The sequence below is a fragment of the Perna viridis genome, chromosome 5 (genome assembly GCF_037379345.1).
Source record: "Perna viridis isolate PV_CMFRI_1.1 ecotype Kerala chromosome 5, ASM3737934v1, whole genome shotgun sequence".
Classification (NCBI taxonomy): Eukaryota; Metazoa; Mollusca; class Bivalvia; order Mytilida; family Mytilidae; genus Perna; species Perna viridis.
Genome location: NC_142449.1, coordinates 1,496,079 through 1,512,774, shown reverse-complemented (window position 1 = coordinate 1,512,774; position 16,696 = coordinate 1,496,079). Strand labels below are relative to the sequence as shown.

Here is a 16,696-nt window from a genome sequence, read left to right as displayed (position 1 = left end):
AAGGTTTCAATCAAGTGGTTGTGTACATTCAATGTTTTTTATAAAAACTGTGTATGTTGTGAAAGATTTTATATGTTTGATATTTTTATTCTGCTTATCCTTAAATAAGGCTAAAAGAAAATTAATTTCAAAATATTTGTAGAAAGGTGATCTACTACAAATTGTGTTGTGAAAACTTTTACAATTACTGAATTAAAAATAATAACATAAGTAAATAAAGTTTTTCTTCCAGGTCAAATAGGATCCTAACACACAATGGTATACCAAGTACTAAATATTTATCACAAAAGCCTTCAACAAACATCATTAACTTCTTTTAACAATTCTCATAAAGAATAGTTAATCTAAGAGTTTGTGTGTCATCAGCTCAACAGGGGAGTACTTTTATGTAAAACTACAATAAGAATCATCCACAAACAGTCAAGTGTCATCTCTATGTGTTTAACATTCATCAGTAAAGTATGGAACCTTTTAGCAGACCACATCAGAGTAACACCATTAATTGTTGTAAAATAGCAGTTATACTACTATGGGTAAATAATGGGTCAAAATACACTACTGAGAGATGATAAACATGGCATCGTCAAGGTCAAAATACACTACTGAGAGATGTCAAGGTCAAAATACACTACTGCCAAATTTTAGTTGAGGACAGATAAGGCAAATTTATGTTTTGTCATATCCTACATTTTGTTTGGCAATACATGTGTAAGGAAAATTTGTTTAGCTACTTCTCTTGTAGTTATAAATAACATGATATTGAACTAATTTCATGAAACTTGGCACAAGGATCAAAAGAGTGAATGAACAAGCATTTAGAGAACCTGTTTTCACTTTCAATCTAGACCATTATCAGCATCCAGATAAACTATCAGTACCTTACAGTTCCATGGCCTATTTATAGTATAAGTATTATACATTGGCACAACAAGCAGAACAACAGAGCTATCTTCCTGGATCATGACCAAAGTTTTACATTAAATGTAACTATCAAATAATACATGTATACAGGTGGGACATATGGTGTACAATCAATATTGATGCTTATCATACTGGTAATATATTTTTTTTCCACCAGAAACTGAGTTGTAGCAGTGTTATAGTACTACTATTTAATGTAATACTGAAATTATTCCTGACAAATATATTACGATGTATAATAATAACACATGTAGATAATAAAAATGGAATGCAGTACACAAAGTAACAATCCCACAAACTAATCCAACACCCTATTAGGCACATGTTAGCATTAAAATGTTTTTTAAATCATTTCCCTTTCATCATCCTGCTATGAAAACAGAATAACTTTGTCAAACATTTTAATACATTTAAAATGTATTTGCTGACCATACCATGGTTTGTACATGTACATATGTGAGCTCTAGTTCTTTCTATCATATTTCTAACAATTTACTTATTAATTTTCAAAAGTAAATGTTGGTTGCTAAAACATATGTTAACTAGTACCAGATGTTTAATTGTATATAATAACAGTTCTAACAGAGCTTACCCTCTTTATAACAGTTTAATAGTTCTAACAGAGCTTACCCTCTGAATAACAGTTTAACAGTAGTAACTGAGCTTACCCTCTTATAACAGTTTAACAGTTCTAACTGAGCTTACCCTCTTATAACAGTTTAACAGTTCTAACTGAGCTTACCCTCTGTATAACAGTTTAACAGTTCTAACAGAGCTTACCCTCTTTATAACAGTTTAACAGTTCTAACTGAGCTTACCCTCTGTATAACAGTTTAACAGTTCTAACGGAGCTTACCCTCTTTATAACAATTAAACAGTTCTAACGGAGCTTACCCTCTTTATAACAATTCAACAGTTCTAACGGAGCTTACCCTCTTTATAACAATTCAACAGTTCTAACGGAGTTTACCCTCTGTATAACAGTTTCACAGTTCTAATGGAGCTTACCCTCTGTATAACAGTTTAACAGTTGTAACGTACCTTACCCTCTTTATTACAGTTTAACAGTTCTAACAGAGCTTACCGTCTTTACAATAGTTTAATAGTTATAATGGAGCTAACCCTCTTCAAGTAAATGATTATCATACTTCATGGTACATAACAAATAAATTGATCACAAAACACATCTATCATAAAGTCCAAAAAATAATCAGGGCTATGGGTACTTAAGTATTTAAAGATAAAGTTTCCTGAATTAAATGCAGTTCTAAAATAGGATCTGTACACCTGACCTGCTCATGTCATAATTATTTTTTCAAAAGGAAGTTTAAAAATTTGACTCAATGTCTGAAATTTCTAGATAAAAAAACGACCAAATTAAATTGGTACATACCTTTGATTTTCATTTTAGACCGCACTATTCTAACTGAACGACCACAATGAATATCCAAGAGGAGGAATAAAGGTTAAAACTTACTACCACAATGAATATCCTCGAGGAGGAATAAAGGTTAAAACTTACTAAGTCGATTAATAAACTGTAGGTGATTTCAATGTTAATCCAAATGGTCATATGAAATCCAGATGACGAAATCTGATAATCTTCTTCTGTTAAAGTAACTAACATAACAATTTCTCAATGAACTCTGGGCAGGACATCAGGGATGGGGCATTACAGGACATGATATTCTTATTTTTACAGGACTTCATTCAATTAAAGTCAACAAATAGACTGATGTAATTCTAAACTCTACAAAATCATTTTATCTATAGTTTTCATCACCTTTACTATTATTGTAAATATGTGTAAAATATTTCTTTACAACAAAAAAATGTATAAGAAAACAACAAACAAAATTTAGAATTGTAAGTAAAAAGGGCTCTAACTTACAAAATAGATTTCCATTTACATTTATTGTTGTTTTTATTTACATTTTATGAGGCTCACATAGAGAAAGAATATGTTAAGGAATGTAGGCATAAAAAGATTAAAGTATGTAGCCAATGAACTATTGGCATTACAATGACTATGTCATTAATCTATTAATCTCAGAGAGTTATACAAGTCCATGTACAATGATTTACATTAAAACACCAACCTGTTAATCCTACCCCAACTGACATTTCCTAACTGTATGCCCAGCAAACACAAATCAAGAATGTGCAGTGCAATATTAAAATTTATTCATATAAGACAACCTCTGGTGCAAAAGTTAATATGATTTTAAGAATATCTAATAGATGAATTTTATAAACAAACAAAAAATCAAAAACAAGTTCATCCCTTTGAAGGTGTGTGTTACACTTCACATTTCTAAGTATCAGACCACAGTTAGAATGGATCAGTGGTTTTATCTGTTTGATATTTTAAACATTACAAATAAAAATTCATTTTTGTTTTACTCATTTACTAATAGAAATAGAATTTGACATAAAAATTTGGATATGAAGCCTACCCTTCTATAAGTGCAGCTTGCTATCTCCATTACTTTCTTCTGAATGGAGAGAAACTTACAAAAAGAGATTGATCATCTAAAATATTAAAAAAGTCTTGTTACCAAGAAACATTTGATGACCTAAGACATGTAAAGTAAAGTGTGTACTGTATGACACTACCTACGTGCATTTCCTCATGTAAGGACAAGCAAAGGTAATTATGAATTGAGTTATAAATTGGACCTTAGCCTCCATGGATAACATGCCATCCATCATTATGGTCTAGCAAAAACATTTACATCAATCTGATAATTAATTCACTAACCCTTACTATTGACACAGTGGTTATTTACAAAAGAAACACTGGACAAGCATTATGTTTGTATATGGGTATTAATTCAAATAAATTCTCATATATCTATTTAATTTTATCAGTCATCAAATCACAAAATGCCCATGAAATCACTAACATTACTAGGACTCACCAAGAAAGGCTACTTGTTTAACGTATGTTCAAATTCTGTGTTTGATCTTTTAAGCAGCTTATTCACTTCAGGATATTAATTCCAAACATATTAGATTCCTTTCAGATCAATTTTGTTGCATAATCTCACAGTAGGTGAAAAATTGTGAAAAAAATTATGGCACAAGAAGAAATTGATTTTTTACTACTAAATATTTTGAAAATAATGTAAAAGGTGTTCATGTGGAAAATTGACATTAAATGAGTTTGGAAAAAATGTCATTTCAATGCAGGTTTTATCTTTTAAGTAAATATGATTAGAGAACAGAAAACATTTGTACTGGTATTTACTAATATCTTTTTAGTGTTGTCCTATATATAGCAGGAAGGAATTATATAAGAATTATTATTATCTGAAGAAGTAACATCTGCTGAATACACGTTACAGAACAACAAATTATTAATCAGAAAATAATTGATACTAATCATCACAGTCAGGTCCTCAAAAAATCAATGGGTAATTTACAACCACAATGGGTGCTTTACAACCGCTCTGGTCATTTTAGTGCATAAAGTTTATTAGCAACAATTAGATCAATGTCAGCATCTTTACATATGACCTTGAAATCTCAGTATTGCCAACCACTTCGTTATTACCTTGTGAATGGATTTGTATACAAAGGCATTACCTTATCTGGCTGAAATCATCAAAATATTATTGAATCATATATATTGAATGACAAACAGTACAAGGCTAAAGGTTGATGTAAAAAAAATGTCAAATTGTGTAAAAAACATAAAATGAAAGGAATCAAAAGCATATATTTTATTTACAATGTTTAATGACATTTATTTTTGATAAGTTCAAACCTGTTACATAACAAAACAAGATAGTGGAGATGTACCTAGTTCAATATGTCACTGACAATATGTCTTGATAAAAAGATAAATTTGTTGTAGTGCTCACATTGCATTTCCTTAACTGAAGTGGAATTTGTTTTAACATTTGGAGACAGAGATTTTAAATGAAAGAATGAGTCAACTAGAATTCATGCATTACTTCAGAACTGATCACACCAAATGTACCTTCCACACAAACTTTAAACTCATTGCACTTTTTACTATAACTATAAACCATCTGGTCAATTCATTTAAGATCTCCCAGAATGCAGATTCCTGAGAAACATTTCCTCAGAGCATTAATCTGACATAACAATAACTTACCTTTTATAAAGTCTATTCCTAACAGGTCTTTCATACTTTAGCTGTTAATTCTACAATGTTAAGAATTAATGATTACAGAAACAATAACACATTTGACATATTGGTAAGTTTCTCCTGGCATACAGAAATAGATTCCAGTGACGTCACTCTAAATATGTTGTCAGTTCATGTAGAAAGTCAGCTATTATCTTAATTGTTATACAAAATATTATCCTTTCTGCTAACCTGATTTTCTTCATTAGTAAAGTAATACAAAGATTTCTCATCTGAGGAAACAATAAAAGTATAAAGTAGAATAATATTGACAAGATCAGTACACAGACAGACCATGTATAATACAAAATACTGGTACCGATTCTTTAAAAGCTTTATGCAAATCATTCTGAACATGTAGTTGTATTTCTTTCCAAAAGTCATAAAATACTGTTCATCTCAGAAAAAAAATAGGGTAAGGGGATAAATTTTAAGAATAAAGACCTAAAACCAAAGAAAGTTCATCTGGTGAAAAAAGGGCCATAACTCATGGTTAGTAAATGCAATTTGTATCTTGTCCTGTATTTAACAATCTGAAGCTTTATATTGTACTTTTTACAATGAAAGGACCAGTAGAAGTGAATGTTAATGATATTCTCAAGTTTTAAATTGATTTTGGTCTATGTCTACGATGGATGGAGCTCTACGTTGTATTTTGGTCTATGTCTACGATGGATGGAGCTCTGCGTTGTATTTCGGTCTATGTCTACGATGGATGGAGCTCTACGTTGTATTTCGGCCTATGTCTACGATGGATGGAGCTCTACGTTGTATTTCGGTCTATGTCTATGATGGATGGAGCTCTACGTTGTATTTCGGTCTATGTCTACGATGGATGGAGCTCTACGTTGTATTTCGGTCTATGTCTACGATGGATGGAGCTCTACGTTGTATTTCGGTCTATGTCTACGATGGATGGAGCTCTACGTTGTATTTCGGTCTATGTCTACGATGGATGGAGCTCTACGTTGTATTTCGGTCTATGTCTACGATGGATGGAGCTCTACGTTGTATTTCGGTCTATGTCTACGATGGATGGAGCTCTACGTTGTATTTCGGTCTATGTCTACGATGGATGGAGCTCTACGTTGTATTTCGGTCTATGTCTATGATGGATGGAGCTCTACGTTGTATTTTGGTCTATGTCTACCATGGATGGAGCTCTACGTTGTATTTTGGTCTATGTCTATGATGGATGGAGCTCTACGTTGTATTTTATACAAAACTTGTGTAATCATCTACTTCCGTTTCAACAAATTTTGTTACTTCTGTAAGAATATTTTTTAGCCATTCATAGTTCTGGTCTTACGTTTTACATACACTGTATATGGGATATTGCTGACACTCCAACCATATAAGATCTCTACCCTCACTCATGTCAAATCCAGAAAGTTACACCCACCAATGATATCTAAGCAAATAGTGAAAATGTTTGTGGTTCTGTTCATTCTCAAGGTTACTCATCCATAATCACTTATTGCCTGCTTTTGCATGATATTTAAGTAATTTTAACTCTCTATAGTACCTAAAGGCCAATATACCCAGTATGGTTTATTTCAACATCATTTAAAGATCAAAGTAAACTAGATATTTGTTACAAGTGGAATTTAATATTTAGTAAACCTGTCAAACCCACTAATAATTTGACTTTTATTCTGTAAGTTATTGTCACAGAGAATTCTCCTGAATGTAAACATACGAATCAATAGCCTACAACAGGCTGTACTAACAAGTCTATTTTATTGGATTTCTTTACATTTCAATCCTATGACTAATAAACAATACAATATGTTCATTGAACAAAAAAAAATCTTGTACAAGTATTCTATCCAGTATCAGTAAAAGATTTATACAATAATCATCTATCACCATTTTCATACAAAAATTGTTAGTCACAGTATCCTTGTAATCAAATTTTTCAAAGTGATAAGGTAAGGTTGTGGGTCTAGCATACATAACAGTCTTTAGTTTGATCTGTATACATAATTCACTCAGAAGAATGAACAGACATAGAGATCAGTACTCCCTCTCCCCATCCCACCCCTGTTCACCACAGGATGGTTGGGTGGGTTATTAAAAAAAACATTCTTTTTCAAAATTCAAATGCTCTGACAAAACTTTAATGGCTCAAAATCTTTGTCAGAAGTGACCTATAGAGTTTGAAGGTTAAATGCAGACACAGGTCATTGTTATAGGAAGTCTCACATATTGCCATTGGTCAAGACAAAACAGCATGTATAGTGCACCACTTATAAAACTAAATGTTATTGGAGTTAAAATAGTTCTGTCCCTCATAGGAAAAACCTAAAATCATACTATAATTGATTTACATGTATATCATCATATTACAATTGATATACATGAATACTGTCACATTAGAATTGATATACATGTATCTTGTTCCAAGGGTCATATAAACCAATAAGGTTACTTTAAAACCCCACAAACAACATCTGTTCAAATATCATTCAGTGCAAGTAGCATATGTTTTAAACAGGCAAAGTTTGTTCACTCTAAAATTCACTGCCAAATGTGCCACATGATAATCATATGGTGCTTGATTCATATGATAATCAAATGAAATTTAACATGTGGTAGTCATATGATTATCATATAATTCTCATATGATAATAGCCCAGTGCAGGGGCTAGGCGCTCTGCCCACAGAGCAACTGGGATGTGTGCCCCAGGTGGTGGAATGGGGTACCCCTGGCGTGTTACATGCTGGGGTTGTCAGGCTATAATACGGAAAACCTGACCGCAAACCATAGTGGTGCACCGTGTTGGGAAAGATGCCACGTTCCTCGCACGTTAAGGAATCCTGCTGTGGTATTCAATAGGAGTAGGAACCTTTGCGCTCCGCCACAGGAGGCTAAATTGCACGACCTTACCCATCCCCCTTTTTCCAGTGGCAATCAAAATTTGTCGACCCTATTATCCTTGTGACCCATCCTTCTTTTTTTTTCATTTCATGTTCATTTTATCATCCATTTCATGTTCATTGTCTGAATATAGCTGAAATATTGCTGCTCGGTCGTTAAACCCCAACAAACAAACAAACATAATATGATAATATGGGCTTGAAAACATATGATAATCGTAAGATAACCATGTGATTATCATATGATAACTGAAACATATGATTATCATGTAATGCTCGATTCATATGATAATCATATGAGGCAACCCATATGGATCTCATGTGTGGCACATTTGCCTGTGTCAGCATGTCAAAGTTTCAACCATGAATTTACTAATGAGGTGTCTCTTTAAGTTCATCCTTCAGTTTACTATTGGGGCATAAAAAAGGACAGATATGTTGAAATGTAAAGAATGCATGAGCATACAACCTAAATACAAATAGTAAATATTTAAGATCACCAGAATGTCTTCAGTAAGTGTAAACACATCTTTCAATAACCTCTGAAAAGTCAGACATTATTTTACCTCAGTACACTTTTTCTTTACAAAATTTTGTGAATAGTTTTACTATTCTGTTGAGCTGTGTGCCAAAAGACTATTGATCCTCCCTAAAACTTTTACACTACAAGAACTCTTATATTTTGCTAATTTTCATAGCTGGGATTGGCTAGGTTTTGAACACTTTATTCAGACTTCTTGGCATTCTCTGTTATTTTAGGTCCTGTCAAGAAATTTCAAATTTCAGACAAAGGAAAGAAACATCATGGACAGTGCCCAGTCAGGTCGATTTGTCTGATCAAGGTAAAAAAAATATGAATGAGTATGTGAATACTAGAATAAGTATATATTGTTCCTAATATCCTGAGATCTAGTATATTGTCTCTTTCAGTCCTTGGTATAAATGTGTGTCTATTGTCTCTTTTAGTCTTTGGTATAAATTTGTGTCTATTATCTTTTAGAATAATAAAACACTTACTGACTGTATATTCGGGTAATCGGGTAATAGTAAGTTTATTTTCCCAGTCAATAAGTATAAATTATTGAGGTGTCTCCTATAATTCACACATCAGTTACTTTTGAGGTCTCCTATAATTCACACATCAGTTTACTATTGAGGTGTCTCCTATAGTTCACCAATCAGTCTTTACAACACCAGTCAACAAACCTTAATCATTGTCTTTTTTGCTAATTCACCCTCCCAAAAAAGAAGTACCCCTCGAACATTTTCTGTAAAAATCAATAACATCCAAGATTTTATTGCTACAAACCATTCACCAAAATTCGAATAAAATCAGTCAAAAAATTGAGGTGCTATCAAAACTACAAGAAGTTTTCACCAATGGACAAACAGAATGACAGGTCAAACACTTTGTAGCATGAGATATAATAAGTACTAATATCAGAGTTAAAATAGTATAAATAAAATGCTTAGCAAGGTGCAGCTTGATAGATCCACGAAGATAAAACCATGAACAAGTAAGGACACACCATTTAAGCTATATACAAGTATGGACAAACCATTCCAGCTATATACAGGTATGGACAAACCATTCCAGCTCTATACAGGTATGGACAAACCATTCAAGCTATATACAGGTATGGACAAACCATTCCAGCTATATACAGGTATGGACATATCATTCAAGCTCTATACAGGTATGGACATATCATTCAAGCTCTATACAGGTATGGACATATCATTCAAGCTATATACAGGTATGGACATATCATTCAAGCTATATACAGGTATGGACATATCATTCAAGCTCTATACAGGTATGGACATATCATTCAAGCTATATACAAGTATGAACACACCATTCAAGCTATATACAGGTATGGACGCACCATTTAAGCTATATACAGCTTTGATTATGACTAGACATTTAACAAAGGATAAAAATTTTACCAGAATCAAAGTGCCCCTTTTTGGCTTTTTGACCTCTAATTCCAAAATGGTTGAGGTCATAACCCCAAAAATCTTTACCAACCTCTCTTTTGTGGTTTGGAACTTGTTCAAAAATTTAAAAGATCAACTAATATTCAAGTGATTTCATAAAATAGCATGGGTCTATGGACTACAGTGACACAGACGAAGGCAGAGCCATACCATTTATTTACAGCCGCATTTTTTTTGTAGTCAGCCATATAAAAATGGATGATAAAGAGGTAAATTATACAACAGAAAAGAATGTAAGTCCATACCTTACAGAATTCAAGGTCATTCTATACCTTAATTGTACTCTGTTCTTTCTGATATCTTTAGATGTCCTTTCTTAAATACCTCATCGTAATATTCAAAGCCAAATACCTGATCCCCATCTTCAAGGTAAAATACCTTATCTCTTTTTTCAAGGTCATTTCTTATCCAAATCTTAACCTTTACCAATGATGAAAGCACTAAAACAGTTACCAAAATGTAATACATACTTGTATCAATTATTTCATTATTGGACCTCAGGGCACAAAGATAAAATTGATCTTTTCTTCCCATAAATGACACTTAAGGTTGTTTGTATTCATTTCAGTAAACTATAAAAATAAATTCTCTGTCTTAACAGGCATACAGACAGACAGGATGTAACACTGTTAAAAGAGGAAGAAAACAATGACATTGGAACATTCAGATCAAAAATAGGGACAGAACATATATAATCATAAACAGATTTCTGAAATGACCTACATTATTGGAAAGCAATTATTTCATAATAGATATTCCTTTCCTTTTGTAACAAAGAGAAGAAAAGGGCAATAAACTGATGCACTATTTCTTCAATGTCTCTTCCCCCAAAGATAACAAATAACTTATTATTATAATTCTCTTAAAAAAAGTAAAGGCTTTACATTATACCATCCTTTCACCATTTTGCATAGGCATAGGAAACAAAAACTTATTGGTCCTGTTTCTGACATAGGGACCCAAAATGTCCCTCCCACCTCGCACAAATCAAGGCCTCCAGAAGCTTAGGGGTGAATTCTGTTCTATATATCAAAGTACATAACATCTGGAAATGTCATTTTGATAAGATAGAAAATAAGAAAACAGGAGAAATATATAAAAATTTTATGTGAAAATTATTGGTACAGCATAATTTCTGGTATGGTCTGAGCAGTACCAACCATACCATTCCTACGCCCATGTTTTGTTCTTCAGGAAAACTGACCCACCTATTTCAACCTTTGACCAAACATTGGAGAGCAATAAACTACTGGTATTTGATTTCACTAAGTAAAGTAGTCACTTCAATAGCATTAAAAAATTTTAGATTGTTAGAATGTTGACAAGGGTGATTCTGTTGGAAGAATAGTTAGGGTAAAGTTGGCTATTCTCCATATGTGATTTTTTTATGCATTTTTGTCCTTTTAAAAAGGGATAGGGGGACTTCTATTCATGGATATTAGGTTTAATCGCCAAGGATTTAAAGTTCTCAATTCAAAGAAATGAGAAAAAAAATTGTTTAATTGTTAAATTAATTCTTTGAACAGTAATTCTCAAATCAAAATTCTTAAATCTATTTCCACTTTTTCCAGATCTTCTCCACTATCTTGTCACTTTTACAGTCCCCCCCTTTAGACCCCCTCTCTGCTTCAGCTTAGTGAATTAAAACAAACATATATAGCAATATATTAACAGTGCTCAATCAATACAGGAACTTTAAACAGGACTTTCCTAGAAGTGAGATAACTATCAATAGAGCATTCCTGTAGGATTAAACTGATACTTTGATTTTCATCCATTACATGAGAATGTGTGATAAAAAAAAAATCATCAGATGAGAAAAAAGTTATCATTCCCCGATCAACAGAGTATTAATCAATTACCTTCAGTAAAATGTCCTCTACCTATCTGGATTATCCTTGAAACACTCCTCACACACAAATCTCTCTCACATCTATGGTTGATCTATCATATGTGTATTGCCAGAGCAAGGGGAACCAGAATAATCAATGAGGTTGTCTCAAATGTTCATATAGTTCTATACAACAGGTAGATATGGTGATATATTGTCTATACTATGTAGACATGTATAAAAAGCTAACAGCCATGAAAAATGAACATTTAAATCTGAACAATTGACTCATATAGGTTATTGGAACATTAAAACCTAGATCAATAGAATTATTGAATATTAAATATAATGTGTATGAAAACCAATCATAGCAAAATGTAATAGTTTACTGACCATTGTAGAGGGTAAATGTACTTAATTAAAACACCTTAAGTTCAGAAAGTTTCAAAATACTAGTCCCATTAGTTTCAGCATTTAATTTTAAAGGAACTGAAAAGAACTGTGTTTAGTAAAATGTACAAGGTCACAGTACTGTAACAACACAGAAGATAAAGATACAGACAAAATTAAATATGACAGCACCATGCCATTTTTGCAAAAGCAATATTTTTGCAGTCATAATAAAACCAATACTCAATCATTTCAAAGAATAAACCATTCATTACTTTAAAAATTCACTAGCATGGAATCAAATTTCCTCAGTTCAGAACAAGTGGAAAATATAAGGACACAAATGCAAATATCCCCATCTGCCACTTATCAGTACACAGGAAGTGGTTGTGCCAAAAAGCAAAAGTCTCAAGAGTCATGCTGAAGTTGCAGATTTAATATGATCATTTCAATGTTATAGGATTTCACTTTCCCATCACCTGAAGGAAGTGAAACTTTGGTGAAGGGAAAGTTATTATTTATTCTACTTTCCCACTGGCAAGTAGAAACTTGAATTTCAGAAAGGATTTTTTAAGATATGAAAGCAGACTTCACTTGAGGGCAAGTTTATTTTCTTTCGGAGTTTTCCTGCCGAAAACAAAAAAATTTCAAAAATCTCAGAATACTGCATTTACATAAATGTCTCAAGACAGTTAAACATCATGAGTATATAAAATTTCAAACAGGCACTTGGTTAATAAACTGAATCAGTCACTTAGTCAAAAATAGTGGTTTTAGTTTTCTAAAGCTAGACTCTTGACCTTACTGTCCTATTGTCACAAAAATCATTTAATCAATAGAGAGCATCTTAGTTATTTAACCGGTTTTCATATTATAAAATAAATCTCTTACAGTTATTTTCTGACTCTTCAAGAGCAAGAACTCTGACATTGGTCAACAGCTCTTCATGAAAATTTCAGCATAGGTTGGTCGTACCATGTTGATCAACTTAACACTGTCAGAATTAAGCTCAACCCATTTGTTTATTTCCAAAAATCTTCAATTTGACCTAATGGTCTATTTTTAGTAACATTAGCCATGGTTTTGGCCAGATCAAAAATTCCCACATAAAAATTGTTAAGGATATCGTAAGGAATATTCATGCCATATTTGGTTACAATCCATCCAGTAGTTTAGGAGTAGATTTTCAAAATTGTTTATCATAAATTCTCGAAAAAAAAATACATTTCAGGAACCATACTCATTCGTCCACCAATGGTTCTTTCCGAAAATTTTGGCATGGGTCCAACTAATCATGCTAAACAAGTTCACTTCCTTCTAAATTTTAGCTAAACCTAACTTCTTTCAAGTTATGTGAAAAATTCTGCAACTTGACCCCTATGGTATATTTTTAGTAACTACTGCCATGCTTTTCACAAGATCAAAAATCCCCATGCATATAACATAAAAATGTTATCCAAAACAGTTATGCTAAGTTTTGTTTCAATCCATCCAGTTGTTTTAGAGAAGAAGATTTTTAAAGTTGGAAATGTAAAAATTGGTAAAAAATCCATTTCAGGACCCATAACTCATTTATCCGTCAATAAGACTTTCCGAAAATTTCGTCATGGATACATCTCATCATGCTGAACAATTTTAATCCCCCGCCAGATTTTAGATTAACCCAACTCCTTTTGAGTTATTTCCAAAATTCTGCAATTTCACCCTTTGATCTATTTCCAGTAACGGTGGCCATGTTTTTTGCAAGATAAAAAATCCCAAAGCACAGATTGTTAAGATGTTCTAAATAACATTCATGCTAAGTTTTGTTTAAATCCACCTAGAAGTTTCAAGATTTTCGAAGTTGGAAAAAAATGCATTTCAGGACCCATAACTTATTCGTTAAAGATCTTTCTGAAAATTTTAGTGTAGGTCCATCCTATCATGCTGAAAAATTTTACAATGCAAGGTTTTAGCTTAACCCAACTCTATTTGAGTTATTTCCAAAATTCTGCAATTTGACACGGATGGTTAATTTTTAGTAACAGCGGCAATATTTTTTGCCAGATATTAAATCCCCACACAAGGATTTCTAAAAATAAACTAAGGAATACTCATGCAAAGTTTGGTTACATTCTATCAAGTAATTTCAGAAGAGATGTTTGAAAAAGTTAACAGACGACCACAACGATTAAACGGACACATAGTGATGGCAATAGCTCACATGAACTACTTGCCAGGTGAGCTAAAAATCTATGCAGGACCAAGTCTATATCTCACTCTGTATAAATCACTAGAATGACAAGTGTAATGCAGGCTTTAACATTTAATTGTACATGTATACTGCACTAAAGCGGAATACAAACATTGAATAGTTATTGACCAAATCTACAATACATAAATACACTTCATACAACTATTTTTTAAATAAGCAATAGATAAACAACCAAACAGAAGTCTCAAAAAGAGTACAACTCATCATGCTAAAGCTACAGCTTTTTCTACAGTTTTAGTACATGAAAGTTTATTGGACACCCATAAGTATGAAACGTCAGTGGTAAAACCTAAGGAGTATAATTATTTCCTTCAACATTATCTAGCAATAAAATGTAATCTACAGCAATTAATATGTACTAATGCAAGTAAAGAACCTTAGTGAGCGTGCTCACATACCCCACACGTCCCAATGTTGGATACTCAAGTAAATTTGTTTGTAAGAGAAATACATGTACTAGGACCCCGATTAAAAAAAGAATAAAAGTGTTTTTCAGGCTTTAGACCTTTATCTTCTAACTAAATTCTGTTACTCAGAATAGCAGTTTTAAACTCCAGACTGTGATTTGAGTTGTAGTTAATTCAAAGTAAATATCATCATAGCGCAACGAAACCTACACTTGACCTGTTACTTATCATGGTGAACTTATATACCAAAAATCATGTTATAATCTGCACGTGTTTAGAAAAAAGAAGTTTGAAAAACAGTTATTTCTGTGAATTAAGCTAAGTTAAGCTAATCTAAGGCCCATAATTTAAATAAAAAACATCGGAGCGGAACCAACTACAAACTTGTCCTGTAACTTATCATGGTGAATTTATATACTAAAAATCATGTCAATATCCGCAAACATTTAGAAAAAAAATCTGGAAAACTGTTATTTCTGTGAATTTTGCTAAGTTCAAGGGCCGTAATTTTTATAAAAATATTCAGAGCGGATGGAAACGTACACTTGACCTGTAACTTATCATGGTAAATTTATATACCAATAATCATGTCAATAACAGCAAGCGTTCAGAAAAAGTCTGGAAAACTGCTATTTCTGTGAATTTTGCTATGTCAAGGGCCGTAATTTCGGTAAAAATCATCAGAGCAAAACAAAAGTTATACTTGACCTGTAACTCATCATGGTGAACTTACATACCAAAAATAATGTCAATATCTGCAAGCATTTAGAATAAAAGTCCGGAAAACTGAAGATGGAATGTCGAACGGAGGACTGAAAGACAGGTCAAATACATTATATCATTCGCAACTTTGTTGCGTGGGGTATAATAAAGAAACTACATTCCCGTTAAAACTCAACAGTAACAAAACTGTAAATTTGCATAAAAATTGCAAATATTGGCTTGAATTTTTTACATAATGCAAAGGTAATAGGGTAGATCATTTTTTGGCAAAATTGAAACAAATTTGTGAACTCTAGCTTCTGAGAATCAGGATTACCTAAAAATAAAATAGTTAATTTTATTGCAAAATTCATAGAATAAATTCTCCACAGAATAAAGATCAAATATTTGTTTGTCAGAATCTAATATTGAAAATGTATGCTACTTTTCAAGATCAGATTTGTGAATTCACTTTTCTCACAACACATCTTTTTTTGCCACAAAAGTTTTGTACCCAATTCCCAATCATAAACATTTAAGTTTAGAAGTTCAGGAAATGGGAATAAAACATTTAAGTGTTAAAATACTGAAAGAAAAGATTGCCATCTTTAAATTATTAACCTTGAAAAGTTCTTTTTTCCATTAGTATAGTTAACTTCAGGGAACAATATCAGGGTTGCAATTCCCCTAGATGAAATGTCGATCATAGTTAACTGAACAATTTCCCTGGATGAAATGTCGATCATAGTTAACTGAACAATTTCCTTGGATGAAATGTTGGCCATAGTTAACTGAATAATTAACAAGAAATTTAAACTTTCTATCATTTTATTGGTATTATTAAGTTCCATAGAAAGTTTAAATTTCCTTGTCCATTGCCCAGCTAATACAGGTAATTTTTATTTTATCAAGAGAAAACCAACTTTATTCCCTGAAGTTACTATGTTACTGGTTGTAATATGTTTGAAAATAAAATATCAAAGCTTAATTTTTGGATAATTAAGTATTTAAGCAAAAATTTTTTAGAATCATTTAAATTTTTTGCACATTTATATAATGGTGGGTATATACTAACAGAACTTAAAGGAAAATAATAATGTCATTGAAATAGCCTAATATGTAATATATTACATCAATGTTCCCCTGCACAGATT

General features: G+C 32.2%; 1 protein-coding gene across 8 annotated transcripts in view; it reads right to left on the bottom strand.

The window, feature by feature from the left end:
- Positions 1 to 16,696, bottom strand: part of LOC148615546 (b(0,+)-type amino acid transporter 1-like) — a 72,271-nt gene that overhangs the window by 34,383 nt on the left and 21,192 nt on the right. For 2 of the 8 annotated variants that reach the window (XM_088581888.1, XM_088581889.1), the window contains exon 3: positions 5,045 to 5,094. In XM_088581888.1, coding sequence (XP_088438014.1) covers positions 5,045 to 5,078 — 34 coding nt within the window. In that variant the 5' untranslated portion in view covers positions 5,079 to 5,094. Of the gene's footprint in view, positions 1 to 2,005; positions 2,153 to 2,314; positions 2,599 to 3,020; positions 3,125 to 3,377; positions 3,498 to 5,044; positions 5,095 to 11,820; positions 11,972 to 16,696 lie in introns of those variants that run through there. The other 6 variants (XM_088581887.1, XM_088581894.1, XM_088581890.1 and 3 more) reach the window with 6 other exon arrangements.